We start from the raw sequence: 27,927 nt of genomic DNA, 5'->3' as shown, positions 1-27,927 counted from the left end.
CCACTGTATTAAGAGCAGTGTAAAAAAAAAAAGAAGAATATAGTTTAATGCACTTTTACATGTTTTTCTATGTGGATACTTTTTCTGTTTTAATTCCACATTTTTTTACTTTAAAGTTCAGACATGTTTACATTGTTATTTGGTATGGTTAAACCACTGTATGCGTTTGTATTATACATGTTGATTGTAAATGTTGTACACATTATAAAACTTTAGGGAAAGTTTGAGATATTAAAAGCCTTTTAAAAACAACACTATGGTCAAAAAGATTTGACTGAATTTTATTGAATCTAATAAATAGTTTTTTTTTTTTTTGTTTACCAAAATAAAAAGGTCCAACCATTCCAAAATATAAAGATCCAGGATTATGAGTGCCCTCCAGAAGACTGTAGCTGCCCGTGAATGACATCGTCCGTTGACAAACAGCCGCGTTAAATCAAATCATGAAAAAAATAAAAATAAAATGACGGGAACGCGTGACAAAAAGCAACACCACCGATATATTCAAAGGTTTTGACTAAACTGTCACCAATACATTCCGTTCATAAACCTCCTGGCCTTTCCACCCAGTCCATGTAAAAATATACATTTAATTCATAATAACGATAGAAGCTATCTATATGCAACACATTTACAGTAACAGTGATTCCGTATATGTAATTTTCTTTGAAACATAAGCAGAAAGGAAAAAGTGTTGGTCTCCTTTGCATAACAGACTGAAGTCTAACATAAAATCGAGGAGGCGTTACCATCAAAATATTTGAAAACTGATATTGCTCGTCTGTTTTCATTTTCCATCTTTTTCAAACCTTAGCAGAAGTTTAAAATAAATAATATAATGACCAATAATAATAAAAAAAATATTACGAAATGATGTTGGGATGGATTGATGTTGGATGGTACACATTGTTTACTATATTTATCTTATTTTTTCCTTGGTCTCTCTCAATATATTAAATATGTTTGTTGTATTTTAAAGTGTGTTTCATGTCACCCTCCTCCAACACCCCTGATTCAAATAATCAACTGCAGAAACTGGATATGAATCCGAACCGTTTGAATCAGGTGTGTTGAAGGGAAACGTAAAAACCATCAGCAGGGATTTTTTCTTTTAAAATGAAAATTAGAATCAAACAAAGCCTTACTGTAAACTGCTTTCCATGGTTCTGAAAAAATACAAACTGTCACATCAAATTTGATGAATATGAAAAGCATGTTAAGCGTATGAGCGTATAGGCGTGATATTTGGCGTCTTCTGCTAACATATGATGTGCTGTTAAACTAGAACCAATATTCTACATTAATAAAAAACCACAAGTCTCGTTTTTTTTTAACGGTATTGCACATGTTGCAGTCGACCGTGTCGACTCGAACCCCTGCCGTGTTCCACGAGAACTGCCGGTCCAAGCCACTGGCGCCCGTTTGAAGCGTCTCTGGCGGCAAGACTTTTTTTTTTAGGACTTGAAGACGTGCACGGCCCTCACCACGTACTGCCTGCAGATGGGGCACTCGCTCATCCTCTTGCCACATTTTGTGCAGGTCACCATGTGGCCGCACTCCAGCAGAACGCAGTCGATGATGGCGTCCATGCAGATGCGACAAAGATTCTCGTCCGAGGCAAGCTGGGCTTTCACGTTGTCTGCGGACCGGCAAAAAAGTAAAACACTTACAGATTGGAATCATGTGACTTGATTGAAGTGTCAGATTTGAAGACTTGGACTTGGCATTTAACATGTGACTTGACTTGGTATTCATGAGGCTCAACTTAGGAGCTGCATTTAATGATGATTTAATGACGATACTTTCAATTCATCGGGAACATTTTCATTTTGTGAGGTAGGTATTATTTTTGTCCATGTAGTGTTGCCATCCTTACTGTAGTATCTGAGTGTATTGCTTTAAAAGGCAGGACGTGGCCTGGTGAGTGACGTGGGTGGCGTCATTGAGTTAGCAGGCTAAACTGTTTGCTAGTCTGCTAGTTAAGTCATAAATGTGCAAAGCTTAGATAAGAAAGACAAAATTACAACTTCATACGTCAGTACAAAACGCTAAACGTTTAGCTACATACTTTTCTCAATATTTTGAGTCGGTGGGTGAAAAATGAGCTTACCTCCGACAGCACTGTTGCACAAAGGTGGAGGATATGTGACCACTTTGGAGGGAAAAAAAAGGACAGGGTTTAGAAAATGGGTCTTAAAGAATGATAGCAAAAATTTGATTATTTGCAGATTTTTTTTCCACCATTTTTTAATTTTATTTTATTTCAAAGTGGTGTACTGACAATAGAGTAGTGAGGAAATACTTGCCTGCAGTAATGCTCACATTTTCCACTAAAAGAAGAAAAGAGGTAAAAAAAAAAAGGGTCTTGTTAAAATTTCAAATTGTAAAATGCTATATTTTCAAAAGTGCTGGTACCTACTGGATTTCCTGTTGTGCTCGTTTTCTCTATAGAGGCGATGCACGCGCTCCAGCAGCTCCCACTTCTCGCAGCAACCCGAGTAGTTGACGAAATTCCTGGCAAGGATTTCCTTCAGCTGGCGAACCGACAGCCTCTCGATGGCGTCCTCGTTGTCCAAGTCGGACAGCGAGGCGCGGATCCTCCTCTGCGTGGCCGGGCTCACCTCCGTCGTGCAGGTTGTCTGCTCTAGATTGAGGAGTGATGCACTCGATGCATCCTCACGCTCCTGAGGAGACAACTAAAGACAAAGCAACAAAGTAAGGTACAATTGTCCGCTTTGACCATTTTGTGTGCAATGTGTCGTTTCCAAATGAGATTTTCCTCTTTATTTCTGGAGAATATTCACAAGGCAATTTTATTAAATAAATAAATAAACATTTGACTATTTTTGTAATGGGCAGCAATTACTGAAAACATAATGAAGCAATTTTTTTCCAGCTAACCTCCAATTTCAACACGATTATAAATAAATCAATTTTCAAGGTGAAATTTTTATGAATGTTTCAAAGTGAATCAAATTCTCCATCACACAATGCACCCCATTACGTGATGACTTTCAGGATTTGACTGCGTATATTCAGAGTACATCTGTTCCGTTATCTAATACGACAAGAGACATATTTAAGCACGCACTCCATCGCACGCGCGGCAGACACTTAACTCATCGCTCAATGATTCTCTTTTAAGATGGAGGTCAGGAATGAAAGGAGACGGAATCAATGAATAGTTCCGTAATGGAAGTGGAGATGAGCAAGTGTTGATTCAGGTTGTGTGTGTGTGTGTGTGTGTGTGGTCTCAGCACATTCCCTCTCTGACGTATTAATAATGCATTGGTTGGCTAGACAGCAAGCACTCGCAGTCTCTTCAGCAGCCACTCTTTTTTTTTTTTGTGTAGTTCGCTTTTTCTTTGGCTTTTTGCCAAAGAGATCACTGATGACCACTGAGCTAGAAATATCGAATTCTTCCTGACTTACTATTAAGTCAACTATAAGTTGAAATATATTGGGATGAAATCTCTTGGGTTTCTCAAACAGAGATGTCAGGAAGTTGCGTGTGTGTCTTTAGCGTTTTAATAGTGTGTTAATGTAATGTTTAGTGTAGCGTTTGGTGTCAGCGGCATTGCCGCGGGGAGTTGTCAACCTGCGTGCGCGTTACATAACTGACTCAGCCAGCCCATGTAAGCGACCTAAAAAAAGGCAAAGGGCTTAAGCCGCCTTGCTCGCTGGTCCTCATGTGCACACGCGCGCGCACATTGACAGTCAGAGAGTAAACGCTGCTGCTTGCAGCTGTCACATGAATGTCGAATCCATGCTGTGGAGACTCTTCATAGTCAGTGGAGATAAAATCGGCATAATCGTGTTGAATTAGCCTTAACGAGCAACTACATCGGGCTGAGGAAACTTTTGTTCTCGAGGGCCGCATCACATTATTAAAAGAGACGGATGGGGCATTTGTAAAGTTTAAATAATGAAACCAGTTGGATGATGTCCCCCCCCCCCAATTTAAATAAAAATAAATGAATTTTGGACTGTAGGCATTTTGTGTGTGCGTATGTGTCACCTGGCTTGGGGTCCCTGAGCTGTCACTTGGGCTGAGCACAACTCCCTGAGAGGCGGATCCCAGCGACTGTTCAGAAGCCGAGCCAGCAGGGGAGGGTAGAGAGGCGGCACGGGAGCGAAGGCTGTCTGTATCATCTTCGTCATCTCCCTCCTCCTGTTCCTCAGGTGTGTCTCCATCCTCCTCGTCTTCTTCTTCTTCCTCCTCCTCCTCCACCACTATTGCGGGTCGAGGCGGTTCCCTGGTGCCCCGGTGGCACAGAACCAGGTCCACCAGGTCCTCCTTCTCCCTGCAGGTGTCTGTGGGGATGTTACGCAGGAGCAGGTACTGCCGCAGGTCTTTGACGCGCAGCTGCATGAGGCGTGGCCTTTGGAAGGCGGTGCCGCGCAGGAGGTGGCAGGTGGTGCAACAGCGCAGGTTCTCCTGCAGCACCGAGCACAGCGCGCAGAAGCTCTTCTTGCAGTCGCAGCATACGTGCTGTCGAGGAAAGGATGCCATGAGTCACTGTGAGTGAATGTCATGATCTCAAAATAAAAATGTTATTTGTCAATTTTAAAGGGGCCCTGTCATTTTCAACAGCTCAAACAGCAATCTCAAATAGGTTGCTTTTGCAGATTGGTTTGTGATGCCACTAATCCCGCCTTTTTCAATTTGTGATGTCATCAACTCCACCCTCAATTTTTAACCCAACCCCTGCTGAAGTTTAGTAAAAACTCCTGCACAGGCACAGCTGGAGAACAACAGCCTCTTTCTTCTCCCAACATGAGCCACAGAAAGCTTTGTGGTTGGACTTTATTTTTTCATCAAATAGGGCCAAACAACTACCAACACGTGTGTTATTTTGTGGCAAACTTTTTAAGGACGACTGCTTGACCAATTTGGGACAACACAACTGTGAATTAGCTGGACATCTGTCACTTTCCCTGATCGATATCAAGTCTCATTGGAACAGCAAAGTTCAAGTAAGTCCATTTTTGGAGTTATTTCCTTCAGTGTGACACATATTCTGGCTTTCTTTGAGTTGTTAGCTTTGCAGCTAACATCTTGGTTGATGTAACATTGATGCTAGCTAGAAAGCCACGCCCACTCATTCACTGATTGGGTAAGAGTAAAACATTTGAAATTTTTGTTTTAATAATGCAAAATCATTTTTATTCCATTTAATCAATAATTTTAATCAGCAATTTTCATTCTATTCGTGTACACAAATATATTTCTTACATCCTACAATTTAGTGAATTCTACATTTTAATTTTCTTCTTAACTCCTCGGCATTCGCAGGCAATTTCTTCACACACACACACACACACACACCAAAGGAATGCCATCAGTCATTCTTTTTATTACCACTCAAACATCATTTAATAAACTGCCCTTAAATATTGCACAACTCCATGTCTGACTCCTGTCAGCATTTTAAAGGGCCGACGGCGCCTCTCGCGGCTTCCTTCTAAATGAGCTCGACTCTATGCAAACTTTGATACGCAAAAGTGGCCTCCGAAGGAGGTGCTGAGCTCATTGCAGCTGCTGTTTGTAGTTGTAAACAGACATACTGATGGGATTTAACCCAGAAGTGTCAATCATCATGCAGGTCACCTTATGAAAAACCACGGCTGATATGAATTATGCCATATTTATCTCCAGGAATATTCATTTTCAGAAAAGCACTTCACTTTTTCTACATTTAAAGCAAAGTATAAAAAAAGCATGACGTCTAGCTCCCAACAAATTTATCTACACTAAATCTGATATTTATTGTAACGCAATAAAATTGCATATTAAATCACAATCTAAAAAAAAAATCGCAATTAGATTTTCAAAATCGTTCAGCCGCCCACTTTTACACCGAGCAGCTGAGTGAATTGACACTTCAAATGGCTATGAAAGGAGGTCAGTCCAATTGGTAAATATTTACTCATCACTCACGGCCAAATGTGTCTCTCCTCCGCGCCATCGTCGACACCTTCCTCGCTATCATTTGCTGCTAATCCTTATGACACTTCTTAAAAGGTGGACTGGAGATATCACACTGACTTGCAAACGAGCCCATTGCAGGCAGTCTGTTTCGAAGTGATAGCACGGAGGAAACCATCACGTGCCACACACGTATTCTACCATGACCGTCCCAAAATCAGCATGACGGAACACGATTTTAGTGATTTTGGGTTTCGTTTGCATAGACGGCACAGAAGGATGATTGCTTTTTCTGGTCAGGTGTTATGTTTATTTTCATCCAATCGCTTCGGGCACCAGGCTGCGACTCATTTACGCTCTATTTAAGAGGACATATTGTAGAAAATTTACTTTTTAATTGCTAGGCGGGGTCTCAACAAAGGGGGCTCTTAAATGTCCAGCAGTATCGTAACATTTAGTATCGGAGCTTTCTTTTGAGTAAAGGCGTGCAATTGCATTTAGTTCAAATATGTTTACGAAGTGGGCTTAAGTTTAAAGTGTCAAAGATAAAAAGAGATTGAGTAACTCACCTTGCGTCTGAAGACCGAGAAAGCCAGTCCGCAAGCCTTGCAGAGCTGCCCGGCGCTGCCCGAACTGGCGGGTGGGTATGTGGAGTACCCTGCACTGGGGGCGAAACGGAAAGGCCCGGCACCAGCCCCAAAGCCGGGCTGCTGTGCCCGCACCGTACCCGTGCCCATCACCTCGTTTAGCAGCCCGCAGCATGACGCCCACATGGACGAGGCCCCCGCCTGCCAAGAACAAACACACATTATGCTAACGAAAAAATGAAGACTGTTGAAGAAATGAAACAACAGCTCAGCGGCATACAAATGAACGGTGGAGGGGGGAACCACGTCTTCCTCTACCAGGCTGTGTCAATCGATAGCTGACACACACACACATAGAGCACATTGTGAAGCTCTTTGCAGTACACAATACAGGAATTCACCTCTCGTTTCCGGGCGGCTCCTAGTTGTTACAAACACTCTGTGACGTGACCTCGGTCGTCTGCTTAGGGACTGTTTATGTAATCCCGGGAACAAGGCACACTATGTGGCGAGGGGAAGCTTTAACTAACCCCGCAGGCCTGTCTACTAATGAGAGTGGACTTTAACAGTGGGTGAACCTTTGGTGTTCCCTTGTTTGTTAGCAGAGCTTACACGATTATGCGTTGCATTTAGGCGGAGATCAACATCACCGAATGTATAGAATGTGACCATGAAACTGATTAGAAAGAAATAACAGGCTGGTTGCATGCACTTGTTGTGATGCAATGACTAAAAGTCTCTGCATGAACTCAAACACTTTCTGATGACAGACATGCCCTTAAATGTACTTTTATGTTAAATACAATTGAATGGTGCTGGAGTGAAAAAAAAAGTTATTCACCGTTATATTTAATTCAGTAATTCTTTAACGTACCACTAGAGGGAGCCCACAACCCCCATTTTGAGAAGTGCTGAATTATGCTATTTGTTTCCTTCTGGCATCTAATTTAGGAAACAAAGTACACTACATGCTTGATAAATGCATAAATCCATGCCTAATTGTATTTATCTAACAGTTACTCAAATGTACAGTGTTGTCAAAGCGTCTCCCCGAAGAAGTTAAATCTCGTGCGACGCTTGGAATGAACGCAGATAAAACTCAAGCTGTGACCAAACGGGCTAAAGATTTGTTCTTGCATAATAAGGATATTTCAGAGACCTGATGGCAGCAACAGAACTGAAAAACATCCCCAGTGCACAGAACAAAATCCACAGCCGAGGGGTTGTCGCGTGACACACAACTTTCAGCAAGTTCCATTTGATTTAAAAATAATCCCCCCTAATGCATTAACTCCATATTTTGTGGGGAGTACTAGAAAATAATTTCCTGTAGTAATGAGGGTCTTTGATGCAACTGATGCATTACAGTATTATTCTTAATTTTGTATAGTGATGAAATGGCAATTTCTTCATCACGCGCAGATAAGGGAAGGAATCGACAACACTGCACGCCACCGCAATGTAAAACCACAAAAGTGAAGCTATTTTTAACCGAGTGTCAAGCAAACGTGAGCTTGATGCTCTTGCATTGGATCTCAGTTAAAGCAAAAATCAATATGCGTATTAACACAATAGACTACGAATGCACGTAAACATTTAAGACAAATCTAAATGGAAGATCGGAGCTATATATTGTGGTGATCATATGACGTCATCGCCCCATCCTTATCTGCAGCCAGGGGAGAACCCCAGTGTGGTGCTGAGGGGCGATCCTCGCGTCCTCCCCGAGACGTCCCCCAAACATCCTCGTGACCCCCCCCCGACACACACACAAACGCCCCCCACCAACTCGTCCAGCCCAAAGCGCGCCTCCACAACCTCGTTAGAGCGGATTAAAGCGATGAATGGAAGGTGGCTGCAGCCGCTTTGCATCCACTAAACTCTAGAAGTGCGGAGGGGGGGGGGGGCTTCTTTCACATTGCAGCCTCTCTTGTTTGCACCGACCATACACACACGCATAAAAACACAATGGCCCGAAATAACCCATGACAACTTCCGAAAATAACCACCACTACTGCAATGAAGCCCGTCTCCTTATATAACGGCCCGTGTAAACACAATCACCTTAGTGTGCAGCTTGCGGCACCGTGCGTAAAAGTCACTGCGATGTCACCATAAACAAGATGCGTTATAAAGGACATGGGGGGTTGGGGGGGGGGGGGTTGCACCTACCTTCATTGCGCCTTCCGTTAGAGGAATGTGCAGACTAATGCCACGATCATCGCAAGTGCACACAGAGTCAAACCATTACGTCTTCCCTCTCTCCTGCCACCTCTATGTGTCTGTATTGTGTACTCTGTATGTGTGTGTGTGTGTGCGTGTAGGCATAACGTCATTGCCAAAGACAGGCCCGGCCAGCCAATCAGAATGCGCGCAAGGGGGCTCGTGTGTTCGGCAGACAATCCGTCTATACGCAGAAGCGTCGTACGTAAGAACGCATGTGTGAGTCCTTGGCGCACACGTCACGACCCCTCCCCCCTCCACACACACACACTGTTGGCGTTTTTATTGCCATCTCACCACCAGTCAAATAGGGTGAACCTTAAGCCTGTTTTTGACGGGTTATAAATTTATGCACGGGTGCAAAATACATAAATGCATCATTTCGGTCATGTTCTGTGACAAATAATGGGTTTATGATGATTGAGTTGTGCCTACCTGCAGTACAGAGATTAGAGGGGTTTTCCTTCCATTTCATAGGCAGTACCTAGTGAGAGCCCGTAGAGGGCAGCAGAGAGAACCTTACCAAATCCAACACTATCTGTCCCTTGACGCTGGAAGCTCTTCTAAATATCACTTTCCCTAAATTATCACCAATATTCCTCGAAATAATTTATTGCATTTGTTATTTAAAAAATATATATTTACGACAATGTTTAAAGAAACATTCAGTATTCCGGGCTAGGAAAGTGAGTACTTACTATTCTCAAGGTATGTGATGTACTGCAGGCAGTGACGGTCTCTTGAATATCAAATATTTGCGGCTTTACGGGATTTTTTTTTTTTAAAAAGCCATGTCAAATGGTTTTCTACTGGCATGTAACATTTACATCACTAGTGTTTGTATGGGGAATTTCCGCCCCCTTGTGGTGAAACTAAAGAAGCTCTCAAGGATTAAGATTCAAAGAATTGAAAAGTGATGTAGCATCCTTTTTATAATGACAATTTTTTTGCATAATTTGGTTGAACTCTAAGTCAATTGACGTTGGAGGTCGTCATCATGATCCATGCAGGGGCAAGTGTGCCTACAGATACAAAAATTATTCTAGCAGCTCACACTTGATGATAATGGGTCATATTTGGGTACCAGACTCCCTCTTATGCAGAAACGGCATCACTGCAGGCAAGTGGAGAAGTGATGCAAATGTCCCTTTGAAATTCTCTATGCCATATCACATCAATAGTGACCCACTGCTGATTTAATTTCACAGCCATTTTGGTCTAAATATGTTCCAAGGCCCTCGAGCCAGCATTGACATACTTTAGCGCTGCTATTCCTTCATGCTGTGGGAAACACGGAAGATGGCGAGGAAGGGATTTTACTCAATGTACACCCGTAGTTCATTAACGATATTTACTGAATCTTGACTTGCCTCACCTCTTGACTTGTTTCTTGGTTCCAGTGATTCTAATTTGTCGTGATTGGTTGCATACAAATGAGCAAGATTACTGAAAAACTGCTAAAGAATTTTCTTTGGGTGAGATTAGGCAATCAATTACCTATTTTACTCATTAATATATTCATATATACAGGTCATAGGTGTGTGTCTATCTGCTGGGGCCCATGTTAAGCCATTTTCTGCCACTAGATGTCAGAGTTACCCTTTTTATAATGATACAAATCTGATCCTCGAGTTCAACTAGCAACTGGCACCAGCCAGTATTGTGAATGCAGAAATTGTCACACAAACTGACATTATTTGAATGTTTCGTGTTTTTATTTCAGGTGAAATGAACACTCGGGTTCATAGGTTAATCATTAATCAAATGAGAGAGATGAGTTAATTTCAATAAGTGAGTTCCACTCAAGATTTGCAAGGTTTGTGTACATTTTAGTTTTCAATATTTTTTTGGTCAATCACATGTATTAGACATGCTGTGAATTTAAGGTGTTTACTCATGTGTTGACTTCTGTGTATTTTCCTGCATTTATATGAAACATTATATGCCTGAAGGCCTCCTGCCTCCAAACATTTACCACCTGACGCTCTCGTTTTTCATTCAGAGGGATTCGGGATTCGGAACGAAGACTGATGGCTGCAGACTGCACTCACTGGGTGAAAACGCCTCGCTGGCAAGATGGCAGTATTATTCTTCCCGTGACAGGTCGGCTCAGGGCGACACTCCTTCACACAGAACAGATGAAACGCTGACATGCAAACGCGCCGAAGGAGAAAAAAAATAAAAACAAGACGAGGCTGTCAGCATTTTGCCAGCTTTCTCGCTCTCTACTGTTAAAGTAAGCCAGTTAAACATTGATTTTATCTTTTCGTTCTACTCATAAATTGACTGAGTTTAACTAATTTGGTTTTATGCAATAATAGGACAAATATATATTATATCCCAAAGCTGACAGAACAAAAGTCCAGTAAATAAAAATAAATTCAAATAGTTTATTTTGGAAGCAACAGCAGGCAAACATCACTTTTATTCTAAAAGCGAAACACATTAAGAAAACTTGGGGGGGGGAACACTTGAAATGATGCACACATCATCTGTAGAAAATGATCAAAATCATTTTAGGATATAGTGTCTCATTAATTTCTTCTTTTCATATCAATAAAGACTCATTAAAACAGTCCGTTCATTCTGTAACCTCGCCGTCCTTAAAGTGCAAATGAGTAAACATTTCATTCCTGCCATCAAAAGGTAGTAATTTTTCGCTGCGTGCACGCCATAATTATACAAACACACACAGCAGGCACCCTTCTAATTAATACCCCAGCACAAAAAACAAACAATAGCGCGGAAAGAAGTACACAACAATACAACAACAAAAGGCAGGATAAAAAAAGACTTGTAGTCATGTACATAAAAACATGCTACATTATACAGTTGGGAAAAGAAATAGTATACATGAGTAGAAATGGCGTCCTTTTTATCCCCATAAATAAATATAATCAATCATAAGCCATCATCAAAATAATCTGGGGCTCGTCCTATTTACTAAGGAGAAAAAATAGATTGAGGGAACCCAACCAGGCAGTAATCAGTTCATTGGCAGCACACACCCGAAAATGTGTGCTTGAGGGAAAAACAAATTCACAAAATTATTAATACTTGTATCTCATCAATATGTAGGTGATTGTGTTGTATTTAAAAACATATGTATGTTTATTGTATTTAAAAGGAATGCATATTTACCCATTATTTTTATATTTTTAGTGTCTTTACATTGCACTTCTTTTACTTGCCGTCGGCGAGTCAGTCAGAGTCAAGGATAAGAAAGAGAGAAGGATAATAAAGAGAGAGGGAGCGAGAGCCAGAAAGTGGATTTTCAGTGGAAAAGTGATTATAAATCGTGACAAATGCTTGTTAAGGACGTTCTTGAAGTAACCAAGTGACACTTTAAGTAGCACGGACTGCAGAGCGCTCGTATCGACCGACGGCTAGTTAGACCACAATTTATTTTAAAACTCAAACTATTTTTAATGCCTCTTAGTGTCTGTCTATTTACTCTAAGTTACAGAAATAATGTGTTTTCTAAATTTAGTAATTGGGACATATTTATTTTAAACCTCAACCAAAACAAAACTAATCTGGGGTCGTTATCAGATGGGCTACACATCTTTAAAGTTCAAAACTGTGAGGCAGATTACGTCAAATATCCTCCTGCCACTGTTTGGACCATTAATACCGTTTGAACTCAAATGGAATGACAATGCTGTTTTTTTGCTCACCTCCTATCTAGAAAAGGTTCAACTATTGTACCCTGTTCTCTATTGGTTCATGAAAACGGTTGAGTGTAAAAAAAAATTAAATATAGTGTTGACTCTGTTTCATTTTAAAAGCTCTCCACTTAAGTGATATGCAGAAAATATGATAATGAAAAGCAGTATTTTGGTCCCACAATATCCAATTATTAGTCAGGAATGGATTGTGTAAACTTATTAAAGGTATTGAAGAACAGTTAGTTACGTGATCTAGTTTGTTTTTTGGGGGATGCAAAGAAATCCTTTCCCAACTGGCAATGTCAGGAACAAGGAATGATTCCTATACTGACTGTGTAAACATATCCTCATTGACTACTAAGGTGCCCTTGTGCAAGGCACATGATTTCATAAGTCGGGGTCCTTCAAAAAAATGAATTCCCGGGGATCTCCTTGGATAAAGGGTCAAAGTTCTTGGCAATAAATGATGGAATATTTTTAACAACCACGCGTGTCATAGCTTTGGGCCAGTCAGATATCCTGAATTAATTGTGCCTTATCAGACAAACATTTAAGTTTCACAGCTCCCCGCCATAAGTTACCATAAGCACTGTGTCTGGATGTAAGAAGATAAATTAGCCCATAAATACATTGTCGTGTTGGAAGCATCCAGAGAGACAACATTACACTTTATTTTTAGCTCAAGAGACGAGACTAACAGCCAGGAAACTCGGGCAAGTCTTTTCTTGAACACCTCCCACAGCTTGCCACCTGCACATTCTTGGACGTTCTCTCCTCCGTAAAGCCCCAAGCTTGAAGCTCTAGCCTGTCGTCATCTTCGTCTCGCTCGTCCTCACCTTCGTCGCCCTCCTCGTACATGCTGGTCTCCTCTACGGAAGTTTCCATGTTGGGAAGGTAGCCGCTTAAGGTCTTTGCTTCGTTGTACTCGTAGATGGTAGGCAGGCTGCTGCGTAAACCGAAACGGCGGCGCAGAGCCACCAGCAGCGGCTGCGGCACGGTGAAGATGTCCACGTTGTTACCCAGGTCGATCCACGCCAGGCTGGGGAACTTCTTAGGGTCTTTAACCCCCTCCATCAAGTCTTTCAGGACGGCTACTGTCAGACGGTTACCGTTGACGGCGAGCGTGGTCAGCTTGGGAAGACCGCTGAGGGCCGGCAGGAGCAGTCGCAAGCTGTCATCCTGAAGCCCGGTGAAGCTCAAGTCCACAGCAGACACTGCGTCACTGGCCCCCTGCAGGTACAAGGCCACGCGGTGGACGTCTCTTCCCGAAAGTGGGATGCCAGAGAGGTTGACCACATCGCCGGACAGTTTTTTCTTCAGGGTGGTCTTCAGACTATAAGGAGAGAAAAATCAAATTTAACTACCTTGTGCTTATTTCAAAGGCTTTATAGAAGGCCTGCAATACTGTCACGCTGGACTGCAGGAATTGAAAAGTCTGCAAAAAAAAAACAAGGAACCCGCAAGCTCTGCTAGAGTGTAACAAGCGCTGCGATCAATAAAGTAATGAGAAGAATTAGCATTTGAATATGTCTCAGTCTCGAGTAATGACTTTCGTCTACTGGGTGTGGATGTCATTTCTGTGCAGGAATAAAAAAAATAAAAGGTCAAATCAAAGATGGACAAATGACCCAAATGGACTTGCAGAATGGACTACAAGATAAACAAGGTACTTAACATGCATGTTATATTTGGTTTGTCGAGGTTTCGGTTTGACCTCAGGGACTCGTGTCTCTCTGAAAATTGACATTCAAAGAGAGTCGAAGATCCGCTGGGATTTGCCGGAGGCCTTGACTTTTTACAGCAAGTACAAAACAACAACACAGATTCTCGAAGGCTCTTGTAAAAAAACAAAAACAAAAAAAAAAACATATTTTGTCTACCGGCTAAAGTTTCTTGCTAATTAGCTCGCATGTGTCCCCCTGGACATCTCCCCGCTCGCTAATTTGCAATATATGTCTGTCACCCGAATGTTTTTCTTGAATGGCACATTAAAAAATAATCTCATTTGGCCTCCCAACCCTTAAGTAATTTTTATAGATGACTTTATTCATAAGAGCCTTTTGCTGCTGGTGGTTCATTCAGCTATTCATCAAACATTTGAGCGCTACAGTTAATGACTATGATAAATGAGTGTGTTTGCTCGACTGGTGCATTATATTCCAATTTGTTGATTGCAAAGGGAATAAGAAGAAAAAAAAAAGGAAATATAGGAGCTAGATGGATGGAGTTTGGCTGTACCGAAATGTAGATCAACTGTGTAGGAGCATCAAGTATAATTGGTTAAATTGAAAAGGTCCAGTTTCGAAAATGTTTGTATTGATGAGTAATTCCAAGTGTTAGCAATGTATTTATAGTGGGCGTTTGCTCTGCGAGAGGCCCTCCCACCTGTTTGTCTGTGGAATTGATATCCTGCGCAACCAACAAAGTCAGGCAAGGTTTGTACATTGACTGAGAGTGAGTGGGTGGCGGGGGTTCGGGTGTCTTGGACTGCGTTTTTAATGAGACAGAGAAAAGATGACTCCAGACTTAGCTTTCAAGCGCCACTGCCTAAGGGCTGCGTGGCCGCAGTTCCAACCCACAAGCTGCTCATTTGGCCGCGAGCCCGCCTGGCCAACGATTTGCATTTTCAGACGACAGGCTTTTGTACGCTATCTATTATGATAACATAGGAAAAAGAGGCGGCGGCAACTTGGCAAAATGAAAACCAAAAATGGGAATTAAATAATTATCTTTGTTTATTAACTTGTGTAATCACACTAATGAGGAAAAAAATTTTTTAGCACACGCCATCAAAACGTGTCAAAAGTTTTGCTAACACCGAACAAAAATATGCTAAATTGGTGCTTTTTTCGTTATCTATCTTTTATTCAAATTTGAATTTTTGAATGCTTGTGGTTTTGAGCCTGGCAAGACAACCAATATGCCAAATATAATATTATTTATTAGCTTGACAATTTTTTTCAACTCATTTAATTAATCAATTAAATTAATAAAGTACAGTTAAGTACAGATAACTGAAAATATACTGAAGCACACTAATTAAAAATCTGTACTTTGTTTACACCCCCCCACAAACACACAACCAGTAAAAAAAAAAAAAAAGACATTAGGTATGCCGCATGGAGCCAGGGAAGTGCATTTATTGACATGGCAGCCAGCGAACTGACAACAGTACCGGAATCTAATAAGCACCAAGTCTCGTGTGTCAAACTATCGTCTGCTTACATATGGCTAGAGCAGACAGTCTAATTGCTTTTCATAGCCTGACTTTCCTCGGGGATGTTGTTAACTTTCACGTACGGAGCAAGGGTGCTCGCTGTTGTGTGCTTATGTAAAGGCCAGAGGTGGCAAAGGAAGCGTCTGGGGCTTTTTTTGCGATATTGAAATAGAATGCAAGCAGAAAGGGAACGGGCATGCTGCAAAAGCCAGAGTGGAGACTAATGAAGCTTTGTTTTTATGGGCTGAGTTGCTGGAGAGACTCACGTCGTCATTATAGCAGACCATCCTGGAGTGCCTTGTTTTGTCTTTCGAGGCTCTCATGGGTAAATAATGGCAAATGTATTACGTGATACTAGATACTTTGATGCCTCTTTATCAGCAGTATATTTGTTTTCAACTTGAAAGGTCACAATGAACAATAATGATATATCTGGAATGCCCAGTTAATCATTTTCTTCACTGCTGGGGATAAGGACTGGGCTGGCTGACAAATAGTGAAAATTCTCATTTAATGGATGCCCGTTGTAAATACTTTTAAAAGATTTGAAAAATAAAAAAAATAGGGATACCCCTCCTATTTTTTTCTACTTAACAGGGGATGGCTCCCAATTTATTAGTATTTTTTTTAATATTAAAAAAATATATCAAGCTAAGAAGCATGTATTTGGAATGCGGAAATTGAAAGTTGTATAAAAAACAACCAAAAATGCTCCTGTTTCTAAAAATTATCTAAAAATCTGGCAATAGGTCAACTTTAGCCCCATCTCTGAATCTGTCATTTAATTTTACTATTGGCGAGGCTGCAGAGAGATTGAAATTGTTAATCAGATGTGTTTGACATTTTCTATTGACACATTACCTTTCCTTGGCACGTGCGTCTTTGATGGATGCGTCCCATGCGGTTCACATATTCCTTCCCCTAACAAGGTAAAAGCGTCTCGTTTTTAAATGCCACCATCGATTGACTCTTCTATTCACATGCTTTCTTTTCCCTCGCTTGTCTCGAGTCGAGCGATGCCACCGAGGAAACAGCTAGTGCTGGTGTGCACCTCACCAATTAAAAAACAATTCTAGAATTGTCACACCAGGGCGCCATTTTTTTTTTTTTTTTTTTTAACTTGAAGAATTAGGCAACTCATGTCCATTGCGTCTCCAGGGTGACAGTTGAAAGCATGCGGCCGAAGAAACTTGTAATGAATGTCCTCCCACGCAGACTATAAGTTCCCCTTCATTTACTCTCATGAATGAGTAATAGAAAGAGAGACAACTTACTTTCACTGCTTTCACTTGTGTACCCTTTAGTCCATTTAATCTAACTCTCGTTGGTTTTCTATCTTGGTACACTATTTATTTATTTACATTTAGTTGGGTTTGTGAGCATTATTACTATTATTATTATTTGCCCTATGGCAAGTTTGCTTCAACAAAAGTGTGTTGAAATTTATATTCCGATTATATTCCAAGATAATTTAGCAGAAGGAGGGGATGAGTTGGTGACCTACTAGGAACCGAGGTCCTGTTAACCTGTTTTACAAGAGCTGGAGGCAGTTTAAGACAAAGCAACACAATTAGCTGAAGATCATTCTTTAAATAGCGTTGAACCTTGAAAAGCAGCAAAGCTCAGGGACACGAGTCAAAACGACTCGTATTATGAAATTGTAGTTTAGAGCACTGAAATTTGTTTGCTGCTTTACAAAATAATAATTTTCGAGGTTATATAAACTTATTTGGCTCAATTTAAAAAAATTAAAAAATAGTCAGTAAATCACATTCAGGGACCCGTCTACAGTAGACCCACCTCGATTGCGCAATAAGTGAAATCTCATTATAGTAAATTGCAAAAAAAAAAAAAAGTGTTATCCATTGCCAGCAATCAAGCGCATTTATTTTCATTTTATTTCACTTCTCCGCTTTCCTTTGTATTATTGCATTGATTGTCTTCCTCTATTCCCCAACTGGGGGGGCTTTTTCCTCGCTTAGTGTAAAGAGTCCATTTTGTTCGTCTGTTGCCACACAGAGCAGTGCTGCAGTTGGAGCTTAAGCTCTGGGGAAAGGCGCTGTCAAACTCAAAGATAGAGGAGGAGGAGGCGGAATCACTGCAAGGTTGCTGATTAGAGCTATTCACTCACCCACCCTGCTTTTTTTTTTTTCTTTCTTGACACATTCAGAATCCCTGAAGAATATGCACCATTTATAGAGAAATTAAAACACATTTGCTAAAATGAGATTTATCTAAAAATACGATTTGAAGCCGTCATCTTGTTTTGAATGAAACTAAGCTTAAAAGCCAACAACAAGATTTTTATTTTACTCGCCCAGTTTTTGCTTTGGTGGCATTAATTGCATAGCAAATGTGACTTTCAAAATGTATTATCTAGGTAATTTCATTTTTCTCCACCACTGCACTATTTCACATTTGCTGATATTGCTGCCTCCCTGGAGGTACGCTTAATGTTTTTGCAATAGGTGTAGAATTTTGCATGACTCAAGCTCATATTCCAATCATTCTAAAATATTATTGCTCTTGGAGCACTTTTTGAGATTGGACTCTGATTGTTTCATGCCTTGTTTTGACTGCGGGGGACAACGATGACGGCGTAGCTTCACAGCAGCGACTACAAACATTTGTGACACCGCTGGAGAAATTAAAGTGGCTTCACAAAGACGACTTAACCTCATTTGTCTCGAATCAGCGTTTTAGCTGAGCAATGGAGAAAAGTGTGGCAATTACGCTGCCTTTTTTGTCTCAGAGCAGAACGCATTACTCAGCCGGTGGGCTTCGGCAACAAGCTTGGAGCTTTGTGCGCTCTGATGATAAGAGTGAGAAGAGTCACGGTTGTGACAGATGTTTGGGCAGGTGTCACCCGGCGTGGGTGAGCGATAGCTGCCGGAATTGTTCCCGCAAGCTGCTTCCTCTCAAGGCCTGCACTTTGGAAAATGAGTAGAAGTCTAAGTGGAAGGTACTCCATGGTCGCGGTGGAACGACAAAAGATTTTTTGTAGTCGATTGTAACTCAATCAGATCTTTGACGTTTTTCAACACACAATTTATTTCCATTTGAAAATATGTATTCTCCTCACATTTTGTTTTGGGGGGAAAAAAAGCATATTTTTTCGATTGAGAGGTTACTTCATGAAACAAGTATGATTGCGGGAGCTCAGAAGATGATTCAATTTTAATTCAAGGGTTAACTGAAAATGTAGAACTGCAACATGGGAGGTTTGCAGCTCAAAGACATAACTCTCTGGATTCCCAGATGCTTGGACTAAAAGAGAAGTAGTACAAGGCTGTAAAAGTACAGACAGCTTTCTGACTAACTGCCAGACAAATAACTTCCAGTTCTACACACAAAGCCGTGACTCGGATTATTTCACTGTGATGGTTAGCATTAAAATTCATTTTTGCTTGGAGGCTTAGGAATTCTGAATCATCCCCGAGCAGACATTAGAGAACATTTCAGCATCATTGCAGTAGACATTACTCCTGGAGGGAAGTCCTGAACCGGATTCTCCTTGGATTTCTTTTATCGTGAGGATCTCAATTTGCTTTAGCTCTGAGGAGGATCATTGACTCCAAGCTTGAATGAAATCTTACATCCTTGTTCATGAGCTTTAATCCCTCTGCAGCAATATTGTCTTGCCACTTCACTCCTCTGAAGTCTTTACAGTTAAACATCGGAGATGGTGTTTATTATTTTCTTCTGGCCTTCTGGCAAATTTGTAACGCGTGTGTGCAAAGTATTTGAGGAATCCGAACTGTACGCTGAGTCAACACGTCGACTTTTGATAAGCCTGTATGGTCGGCACCCGAAGCGGGGTTACACTCCGTCGGAGCTGCAAAGCAGATATGTTCAAAGTCACATGTTTGATCTTCCTCCAGGAGTATTCCTCAACACCGCACCCCCTTGCAAAGATAATGAAGATCACTGTAGCCCCTTTTTGTACTGTATTTAGAGCTGTGCATCTCAATGCTGGTTTCATAACAGTTCCTTGACATAGTAAAACAGCCCCTCCAAGATATACAGTTACATAAGGCAAACTGTTTTCTGTGCGCTCTGTCGCAGTGCTTCTTGCTCACGAGCATCCACTTTGTCACGTGGAATCAAATCATCGGTGGATTGGTAGATTCGCCCGGCGAGCACTTCATAATAATAGCACACTTTGCGTAAAGAGGTCACTGGAATAGTAACAGTTTCATGCGCTTGAGATATATTGTTTTTCTTTTATTCCTTTTCTATGTGTCACAGGTGTGTTTTGCATGACAAACAAATGTCTCCTAATGACGCAGTGTTGCAGCCCATGAGAGACGTGTGACAGAGTAGCTCATCGCCGGTAATGGTTTATTGCACTCATTAGTCCTTTCTTGTCTCATTACAACTCAGCTCCAGTAAAATAATATGCAACCCTGAAAGAGTTTTGTTTGTTTTTGGGCTGACTGTTCTCACTGCTGTGACATTAACATTGCTGATTTATTTTATTTATTCACTTTGCATGAATTAAGTGACTCATCTAGGATGTCAAATACAGCGTAGCCCTGGGGCTGCGCCACTTAACATGTACAATGGTGGAAGGCTTCATCCAGCCATTTGCCAAGAGGTTTGTTTTCTAACCCGGAAAATTATTCAGGAGGATGCTGGGGCGGAGTATTCAATCACTGTGCTTGTGAATCCTGCCAATCCTGTGATCTAAAGCCTGAAAGTCTGAATTTAAATTTATACTACGATGGCACAAAAGTAGTCAGGGAGACGCAGTCAAACCTCAAACTCATTAATCATCCTTTGACATGTTGAATTATTAACATATTGACAGTAAATATACATTATACTTTAAACATTTCAACTTCACCTAAAAAACAAAAAATCACATTCAAACCATCAAAAATATACTTCCATGTTTTTTATTTAGCTGACGTCATGTTCTTTAACGAAGGCTCAATAGCACCTCTGCTGGTGGCAGTCCAATAGTGCACCCTAACCCTTAAGAAATAACATGGCATTTCAGTACGGTCAAAATCATATAAACCGCTTCCTGTCTTTTTTTTTTTTTTTTTTAATGAGTCTTCCTGTTTGAACCGCTGCGAGAGGAGCAGAGCTCGCTAATGAGCTCATCGTTTGCAAACGCGGCAAAATGAAGGCTGGCGTGAAACACCTCAAGGTACTTGCAACAATCTGTTTTCTTCTGCAAACAATTGGCTGATGTTCACAGTGTATGTGTGTGATATTTTAACTTAAAGCCTTTTTACTTTTTTTTCTTAAAACCTGTTAGGTATTAGACCATGTCAGCCAACGCTAGGGATCCTGTGATCCTTAGTGATTGCCAATCAGAGGTGTGCGACGCTGGAATTTCTCTTGGATCAGAAATGACTCCAGATGGTGCCTACAGCTTTTAAAAATCTAATAATCAACATGGTTAAATCACTAATGCCAATATTAACACTGACTGGCAATGCAAACATTGCTTGAGTTGACAAAACAGGAAGGTAAGGAGTATTTCTCCAAACTTGCGTACCCTAAATCAGATTAGTATTTTAGAGAGGCATTAAGGAGGATTTATGTATGAGTCGCATTGATGTTTATGGCAAGGATGTTCCCGCTTGCGTCTGAAGAGTGATAATGCGGCACACTTACCAGGCCTGAGACTTCCTCCTGGGAACGCTTTGTCTCGTCCACTTGGAGTGAGGAGTCAGGTGGTAAATCAGCTGGCGGCAGATCTTGTTGGTGGACTTGAGGGAGTCCGTCTCCTGCAGCGAGCGGTACAACACTCGTGTTGAATAGCAAGTAGAAAATCTCAATAAAACGAAGCGTTCGGGAATGATTACATGTCGGACGTTTGAAGGAGGAGGGCTAATATGCTTCTTGTAAACCTAACCAACTTTTACATTAGGGAAAATATGATGAAGCACTTTCCTCTGGTTTGGGTAACTAATGGAGACTGTCTCTATTTATTATTTTTTTTTAATTGATTCGTTTACTTATTATGATAGCATCTCTCTTCTCCTCTTTTTTCCTCCCGGCAACATAAAGCTAGTGGTCCGACACTGCCACCTCCTCCTTCTTTGTCTTTTCCCTTTCTCTGTCACTATAAATGGAATAGGTTGCACCGAGTTGGGCAAATCTAATTAATGGTACAACAACAACAACAACAACAAGAAGAAAGAAGCGGTGTGGGAAAGAAAGCGTGAGGAAGGGGTAAGAAAAGACAAAGCAATTTAGTACCTTAGGGCGATGAACCGTTTCAGCTGCCAATTTGTTTCTCGGCTGACAAACAAATATGCCTTTCACTTCAAAACAGTCAACACTACCATTTTCAGCCTCACTAAACTGATTCATGTAAATATATGCTTTGTAACAATAGATTCAGTTCGGCACATGCTAAACACATGCTACATTATTTAGCCAGTCATAGAATTCAAAGCGCCTTCATTTTACCTGAGCTGGCACTGTTATTGAGAAGCGCTTTGGCTTTGCTAAATAGCTCAAAATAAGATTTAAATCGTTTAATGCCACACCCGGATGATATTTATAGTTCCAGGCATATCTTCTCACACATTGTTTAACTTTTTTTAAATCTTTTTATCTTATCCTTTGTTTTCATAAAGCTTAATAAAGGAACTACTGTGCGTCATTGCAAACATGTCAGTGCCAGATTACTATAGCAGCAGCTGCCTATCTCAAATGAGTAGCCAAGCTTTCCTAAGGCCGGTCACGTCCACCACGACTGGGTCCAGCCAGTCAAGAAGAAAAGGCTGCTGCCAACGTCGAGCTTTCTCGCTTTTCCTTGTGGGCCTCCCAACGTAAACAATGATAAGATTAGAATTGCTTGCAGGTCATCATTATTCGTGGGGACTTGGTGAGTAAAAATGAGCTTCTGGCGAGTTCATCTTTAGCTATCTTTTCTGAAACTCACAGTAAAAGCTGCAAGGTCTGTTCTGTGAGTTACTGCCACTCAGTTTATTTAGTGTCTTCTACTTCTTAGCAACTTTATAGAGGAAAGTTTCTTATTTGTATGCCAGTGGTGAGCTTGGGTGCCGCGACTTGAATTCATCAAGATGATATAATGCATGAACAGCTACAGTGAATTACCAATACCATTTTAGAGATAGATTTTCAGGGGGAAATAAATGATTTTCTAAAGTTCACTTTTCAGTGTTTTTGTGAAAACAGGAAAGCCAGTACAGTACAACAACGTATAACCCTGATTTTGGTGTGTTTGCAGATGAGCGCAAGGAGGGCTGCGTCACTGTGGGAGTGGTCACACACAAGACTTCATCCATCTAAAATACATCCACAAGGAGACATGGGCGAATTGTATTGATCTTATTTTTTTCAGACTGTCTCACCACAAAGAGCGAGAGAAGTGTAGCCTGAGCACCAGGTTCGCCAGTTTGATCCAACGGCCTGCCCACGCCGATCAAATAGAAGACAATCCCACGCTCCTGAGGGTCCCCGAACCCCCCGCGATTGACCTTTTTCATCATTGAATGGAAAGCGCATGAGCAGCAGGTAAACTAATCTCTCTTTGAGAGCAAGATTTTTTTTTTTGCACATAGGGAGAAGAAAAACAATGTAAGCACTTCAGGGTTTGAACTGAAACTTTAAGGCTGCATGATAAACTTTGGATGGCGTGGATAGGGCTAAGCCCAAATCGTAAACAAGTATTGATAAGTGATGCTCCAAAAAGGTTTTCTAATTGCCAAAAGTTGAAACTGTAAATATATCACGGAACAATTTTAATATCATTCCAAATTCATTTTATAACCTCATCCTTAAAAATAATTGGCTTTATTTGATCGTAAAATAATCCTGATCTTAACTCTCCACTAACAACTAAATTTAGTTCTGCCTATTGTTAGAAAAAAACATCCACTTTGAGTCCTGTTTTCAATTTTCAAAACACGTCATCCAAACAAAAGACAGTGTTTTGATCAATAATGCAAATGAGGCGCCTTGTTCCTTTCACTCTTTTAATTTAATTGGCCCCTAATGGATGTAACCTTCAGAATTCTTCCAGACAAGCTACCACTTGCCCTTTTACACACAGTTTCCATCGACTCATCAACAATTTATCATCTGAAAAACTGCCTTGAAATATCCTGCCTCGATTTGACAATAAAACTTTTAAGTCCCGGATACTCACCCTCTTCGGACACTGCAAGTCTCGAGCCAGACTTAGCAGCAGCTCGTGTGAGATGGGGTCCACCAGGTTGAGAAAAGCCGCATTCTTGTACAAAATGTCATTGAGCGACGTTCCCTGGAGCCCCAAATCCTGGAAAGAAAATAATCATCAAAAAGTAGCTCCTAGTGAAAGACTAATCTTGGTAAGTGTAATAATCATGATCAGGACTGATAAGGTAGTAGCTCCCTACGCCTTCAATTTCCTCTAACACGAATCAATAAAACTCGGCGTTATCTGTAAAAGCTGACGTATGTTGAAATGGGGAACATGAAAGGCTTGTAGCTTGATTAATTGAGTTTTCACAAAAAAGTCTTAAAGGACGTTGTTTAAAACACAGTCTGTGTTACTTAAGAATATTTAATAGTCGAGATTTTTTATTTTATTAATGTGTACCCTTGAAGACCATCTTTGCAAATAGTTTAATAATGTACTGTACACTGTAATGCAAGCTGGGGGGGGTCGAGGTTATGTAATGCTCTGCACGCTCTGACAGACCCAACCCTTGGAGGAGGAAAACTCCCATCAGCATTTTCTCCTCCTCCGGCTTCTGACTTGATTTATTACACTGGAGCTCAATGGGAGTCCCCGATGCTGGGCTATCCTCCAAGCCAGCTCGCCCTGCATTGTTTCATTTGGAGACAAAGTCGATGCAGCTACAACGTACGGCTTGAATTCCAAGGATGAATTTGGCTAATTCCCAACTGGAAAAACATCAAATCATTTCCATTTGTCCACATCTCTGTTTTGGTAATGGACTCCGATCGGATTGGGTAACGCCCCTTTGAATGCTGGCCATGTAATTTGACATTGCCTCTTCCCACTTGTGGGTTTCATTAGAATCCAGTTAGATACGGCGCCAAGCGAGACCGATGCAGGCCGGTGTTTACTTTGACTACGTGTTAGGCGATGCCACATCTTCCTCAGGTTTTAAATCAAAAGAACAACCAGATCCAATAATAATGCCTCTAGAGAAATTCAAACAAAAGTTATGAATGTGAGCGAGGTTTTATTGCGATTGACTGGCAACCAGTTCAGGGTGAACGTCACTCTTTTCACAATGTCATCTTGGGTTTATTAGAGACTAAATTGCCCACAGTTGTAAATGTGAGAGTGAAGCCAGCCATCCATAAAGTTCTTTGTAAATCATTGTCAAACAATTTAATTCAACACCCTCTTGACGCCTTTTGTGTCCCTATTACTCATTTATAAAAATAAGTGTGGCGCAATCGGTTAAACTGTAGAATAGTGGTAATAAAAGTACACGGTGTGTTACGGGAGCCAACCTCTCATGGTAGACTAAGGATGAATGATTTTCAAAAATAACTTAATTGCATTTTTTCCTCTCTTAATTTTGTCATTGTGATTTAATATACCGCAGTTGGAGTTGATGACTTACTAAACACCTTGACCTGTAGTCTTTTAAGCGTTCACTGTGATAACTTCACAAAATGTGGCCTAAGAAAGTCACAAATCAAATTACAAAAATAATGCAAACAAATGTTGCTTCGCCTGACAAAGATTACTGAAGCTACTTTCCTATTAGACGAGACTTTGGCGCCACCCGGTGGCATGGTAGAGTGTGTTCTACTCATACAAATGTAAAAGACAGGGAGAGCCTGGGCTAAAAGGGTCCTTCATCTTAAGTGACTCACTGCGTAAATGCTGCTAATGTGCGCCGACGTACACATCGGTCAAAAAGTCTTACAGGAAGTATAGCATGAGTCATCTTTTCAACTTTATGCAAATATCAACTTTAAGACGTCTGTTCATTGTTCCATGCTTTCACTGTACGGTGGATGTATGCCACATCAGCTACAGATGGGCCGGAAGTTACTTTCAGGTTGTTGTTTTTTTTTTTCTCTCTCCGCCTTCTGACTAACGACGGGGGAGTTCTCTTGATCAGAAGTGCTCCCGTCAGAGCATCCTGACTGTTCCCTGTCTTTGATCAGTGTGAAGCTACCAAGAGGAAGTGGAAAGCTAAAGCTGAGCTCTAAAAACGGCGCTCACTCTCTAGATGGGGTAAATCCATTTCCCCGCCTCGAGTGCGGATTAAAGGTGTGGATGGAGGTACACAATTATATTGATATCTGATCAATTATTGGCAACCATGTAGATGTGTGGCAAAGACGTGAAGCAGTTCAATCAAGCTATGAGATTTAATCCACATATTCCTAAATACAAAAAAACGGGCCTCCTTTAAATTAATGGCCTTTTGAGGAAAAACTGAAAGGTAAGAGTAATGGTCAGTCGTTTTTTAGATAACTTACATATTCCACATTAATTCAGTGATCCTCATTTGCATTTTTTTCATATCTAGAAATATATGCCAAACCATTACAGATAGTGATATGTTAAGTAACGCAAAACGTATTTAGCATTTTATGTTGTCTCGATTTTAATCTGTTGAATTTAAAGCCTTATTGGACTTCTTTCCGCTCTTACAAACATGTCTCAGATGCTTTATTGCACCGGAGCCTCAAAACTCATACAAGTATGCTGACTCGCAAAAAGTCAAGATGAACTCATTTTCCACAATATTAGGTACAGGTAAATATCTGCCCTTAGTTTCCTGTGTGAATATCAAGATTTGAGCAAAGCTAAGGAACATTAAATAAGTACAATAAATATTCGACACACTCTGATAGATAGAAGTCAACAGAAGTGCAAATGTAACCTCATCTGTTGTTAAATAAAGCCCCCGGGTGCATCCAATGTTGTGTGCGTATGCGCGCAATGACAAACTTGAAAGTGAGAATAAAGTAAGAGAAAGTCGTTAATTTGGTATTTCTAACCCAAAAGAAATAAACTTGCCTTTCTCAGCAGTTTGAGCACTTCGCCCGCTTGCTCGGACCTATGCTCCCGGAGATGTCGCTGGATGTCGCGGATCCAAGCCACCCGCTTGACGTACGGGCTGTGGTCGCGTTTGCGCAGCATCGCCGGCAGCTTGTCGGATTTGAGCATCAAGGAGGTAAACAACAGATCCCCGCCGCCTCTTTCGCTTTGCACCGGGGTGACATTCCTCTGCCGCCGTCTCTTGCTCCATTTACTTTCCAAATCTAGACTTCTCTGCCTACTCAACTTGGAGCCCATCACTTCTGAGAGCGCGCCTTGTTGTTTTTGTTATTGTTACGCGTAAACGAGAACGCAGACGAATCATGACACCAAGTGCGCACAAACGCATCCATGCTGAGGAAAGTTTGAACGCTGCACATCGCGAGTGTGTGAATGTGAGAGCAGTCTGTGGGTATAGTCGACAACCCCCCACCGTGCCCCTTCCTTTCCCTTGCATCCCTCGTGCACGCGCTTTTTGCTCTCAGCCAATCAGAAGAGCGCTTTCTAAACAGCTGCTGGCCTGACCTCTCACAACAAAAGCATCCCCAGAATCACTCGACTGCATTAAACGGTGGGCAAAGTTGAACAATATTTTGATGCTGTTCTTTTAATGACCTTGCAAGAATACCAGGCTGTAAGGTGTGCAAAAAAAAAAGATAATTCCCACTTGCCATCCCACTTTTGAGCAACACCTCTGATTCGTTTTTTTGACCCTCTCTCCTCCTCTCAAGGTGATTGGTACTTGGTGGATCCCGGTAAGGAGGTGCTTCATTCTTTTATATATGTATACCAAAGGCCAATGTGTGACATGCGTCATCTCATGTGGCGAAGAGTTAATCTTTGTCACAGAGAAGTTAAACCATCTGCGCAGATAAAGCACAAGTCACACCGCTGAATTTAAATTGCTTCTTAATGATTAATTCATAGTCAGTGTGTTCAGCTAGTGGTCTGCCTTTCTCCAGACACGAAGATTTAAACATCTGTTTGCATTTCGAATACTGTACTATACTAATAATACAAATAAGTACTGTTACTACTCTCAAATACCAATACTAGTAAATAATACAAATGGTCAATACTAATATAACTACTACGGATATGACCAGTACTACAAATAATATTAATTTTACTGAGAAATACAAAAACTATGCTACTACTTGACTTATATGTCAATATACTACAACTAAATATTTTTGCTATCACTATTATACGATCGGAGCGAGGAGACGACTGCAAACGCTGCTGGGAATAAAAATCCAATTGAATATGGTTTCCGCTCACGTTCCAAATGATGA

General features: G+C 41.1%; 2 protein-coding genes and 1 long non-coding RNA gene across 3 annotated transcripts; 1 reads left to right on the top strand and 2 right to left on the bottom strand.

The window, feature by feature from the left end:
- Window positions 1-265: 265 nt before the first annotated feature.
- LOC125980092 (E3 ubiquitin-protein ligase RNF34) lies at window positions 266-8,868 on the bottom strand. The gene is made up of 7 exons (XM_049739131.2): window positions 8,689-8,868; window positions 6,499-6,717; window positions 4,019-4,492; window positions 2,420-2,696; window positions 2,307-2,330; window positions 2,111-2,152; window positions 266-1,639 (listed from the first exon to the last, which is right to left on the bottom strand). Exons 1-7 carry the CDS (start codon window positions 8,692-8,694, stop codon window positions 1,455-1,457), a joined length of 1,227 nt encoding a protein of 408 aa, XP_049595088.1. The 5' UTR covers window positions 8,695-8,868; the 3' UTR covers window positions 266-1,454.
- LOC125980163 (uncharacterized) lies at window positions 4,639-12,645 on the top strand. The gene is made up of 2 exons (XR_007485535.2): window positions 4,639-4,977; window positions 10,742-12,645. It is a non-coding gene; the product is annotated as an uncharacterized lncRNA (long non-coding RNA).
- LOC125980096 (leucine-rich repeat-containing protein 75B) lies at window positions 11,116-27,070 on the bottom strand. Its single transcript, XM_049739134.2, has 4 exons — window positions 26,612-27,070; window positions 23,762-23,890; window positions 21,253-21,365; window positions 11,116-13,740 (listed from the first exon to the last, which is right to left on the bottom strand). The coding sequence occupies exons 1-4, from the start codon at window positions 26,888-26,890 to the stop codon at window positions 13,101-13,103; spliced, it is 1,161 nt and encodes a 386-aa protein (XP_049595091.1). The 5' UTR covers window positions 26,891-27,070; the 3' UTR covers window positions 11,116-13,100.
- Window positions 27,071-27,927: the final 857 nt, after the last annotated feature.

This window comes from Syngnathus scovelli, chromosome 13 (genome assembly GCF_024217435.2).
Source record: "Syngnathus scovelli strain Florida chromosome 13, RoL_Ssco_1.2, whole genome shotgun sequence".
NCBI lineage: Eukaryota > Metazoa > Chordata > Actinopteri > Syngnathiformes > Syngnathidae > Syngnathus > Syngnathus scovelli.
Note: the sequence above shows the minus strand (reverse complement) of the source record. Positions and strands in the feature narration are given on the sequence as shown.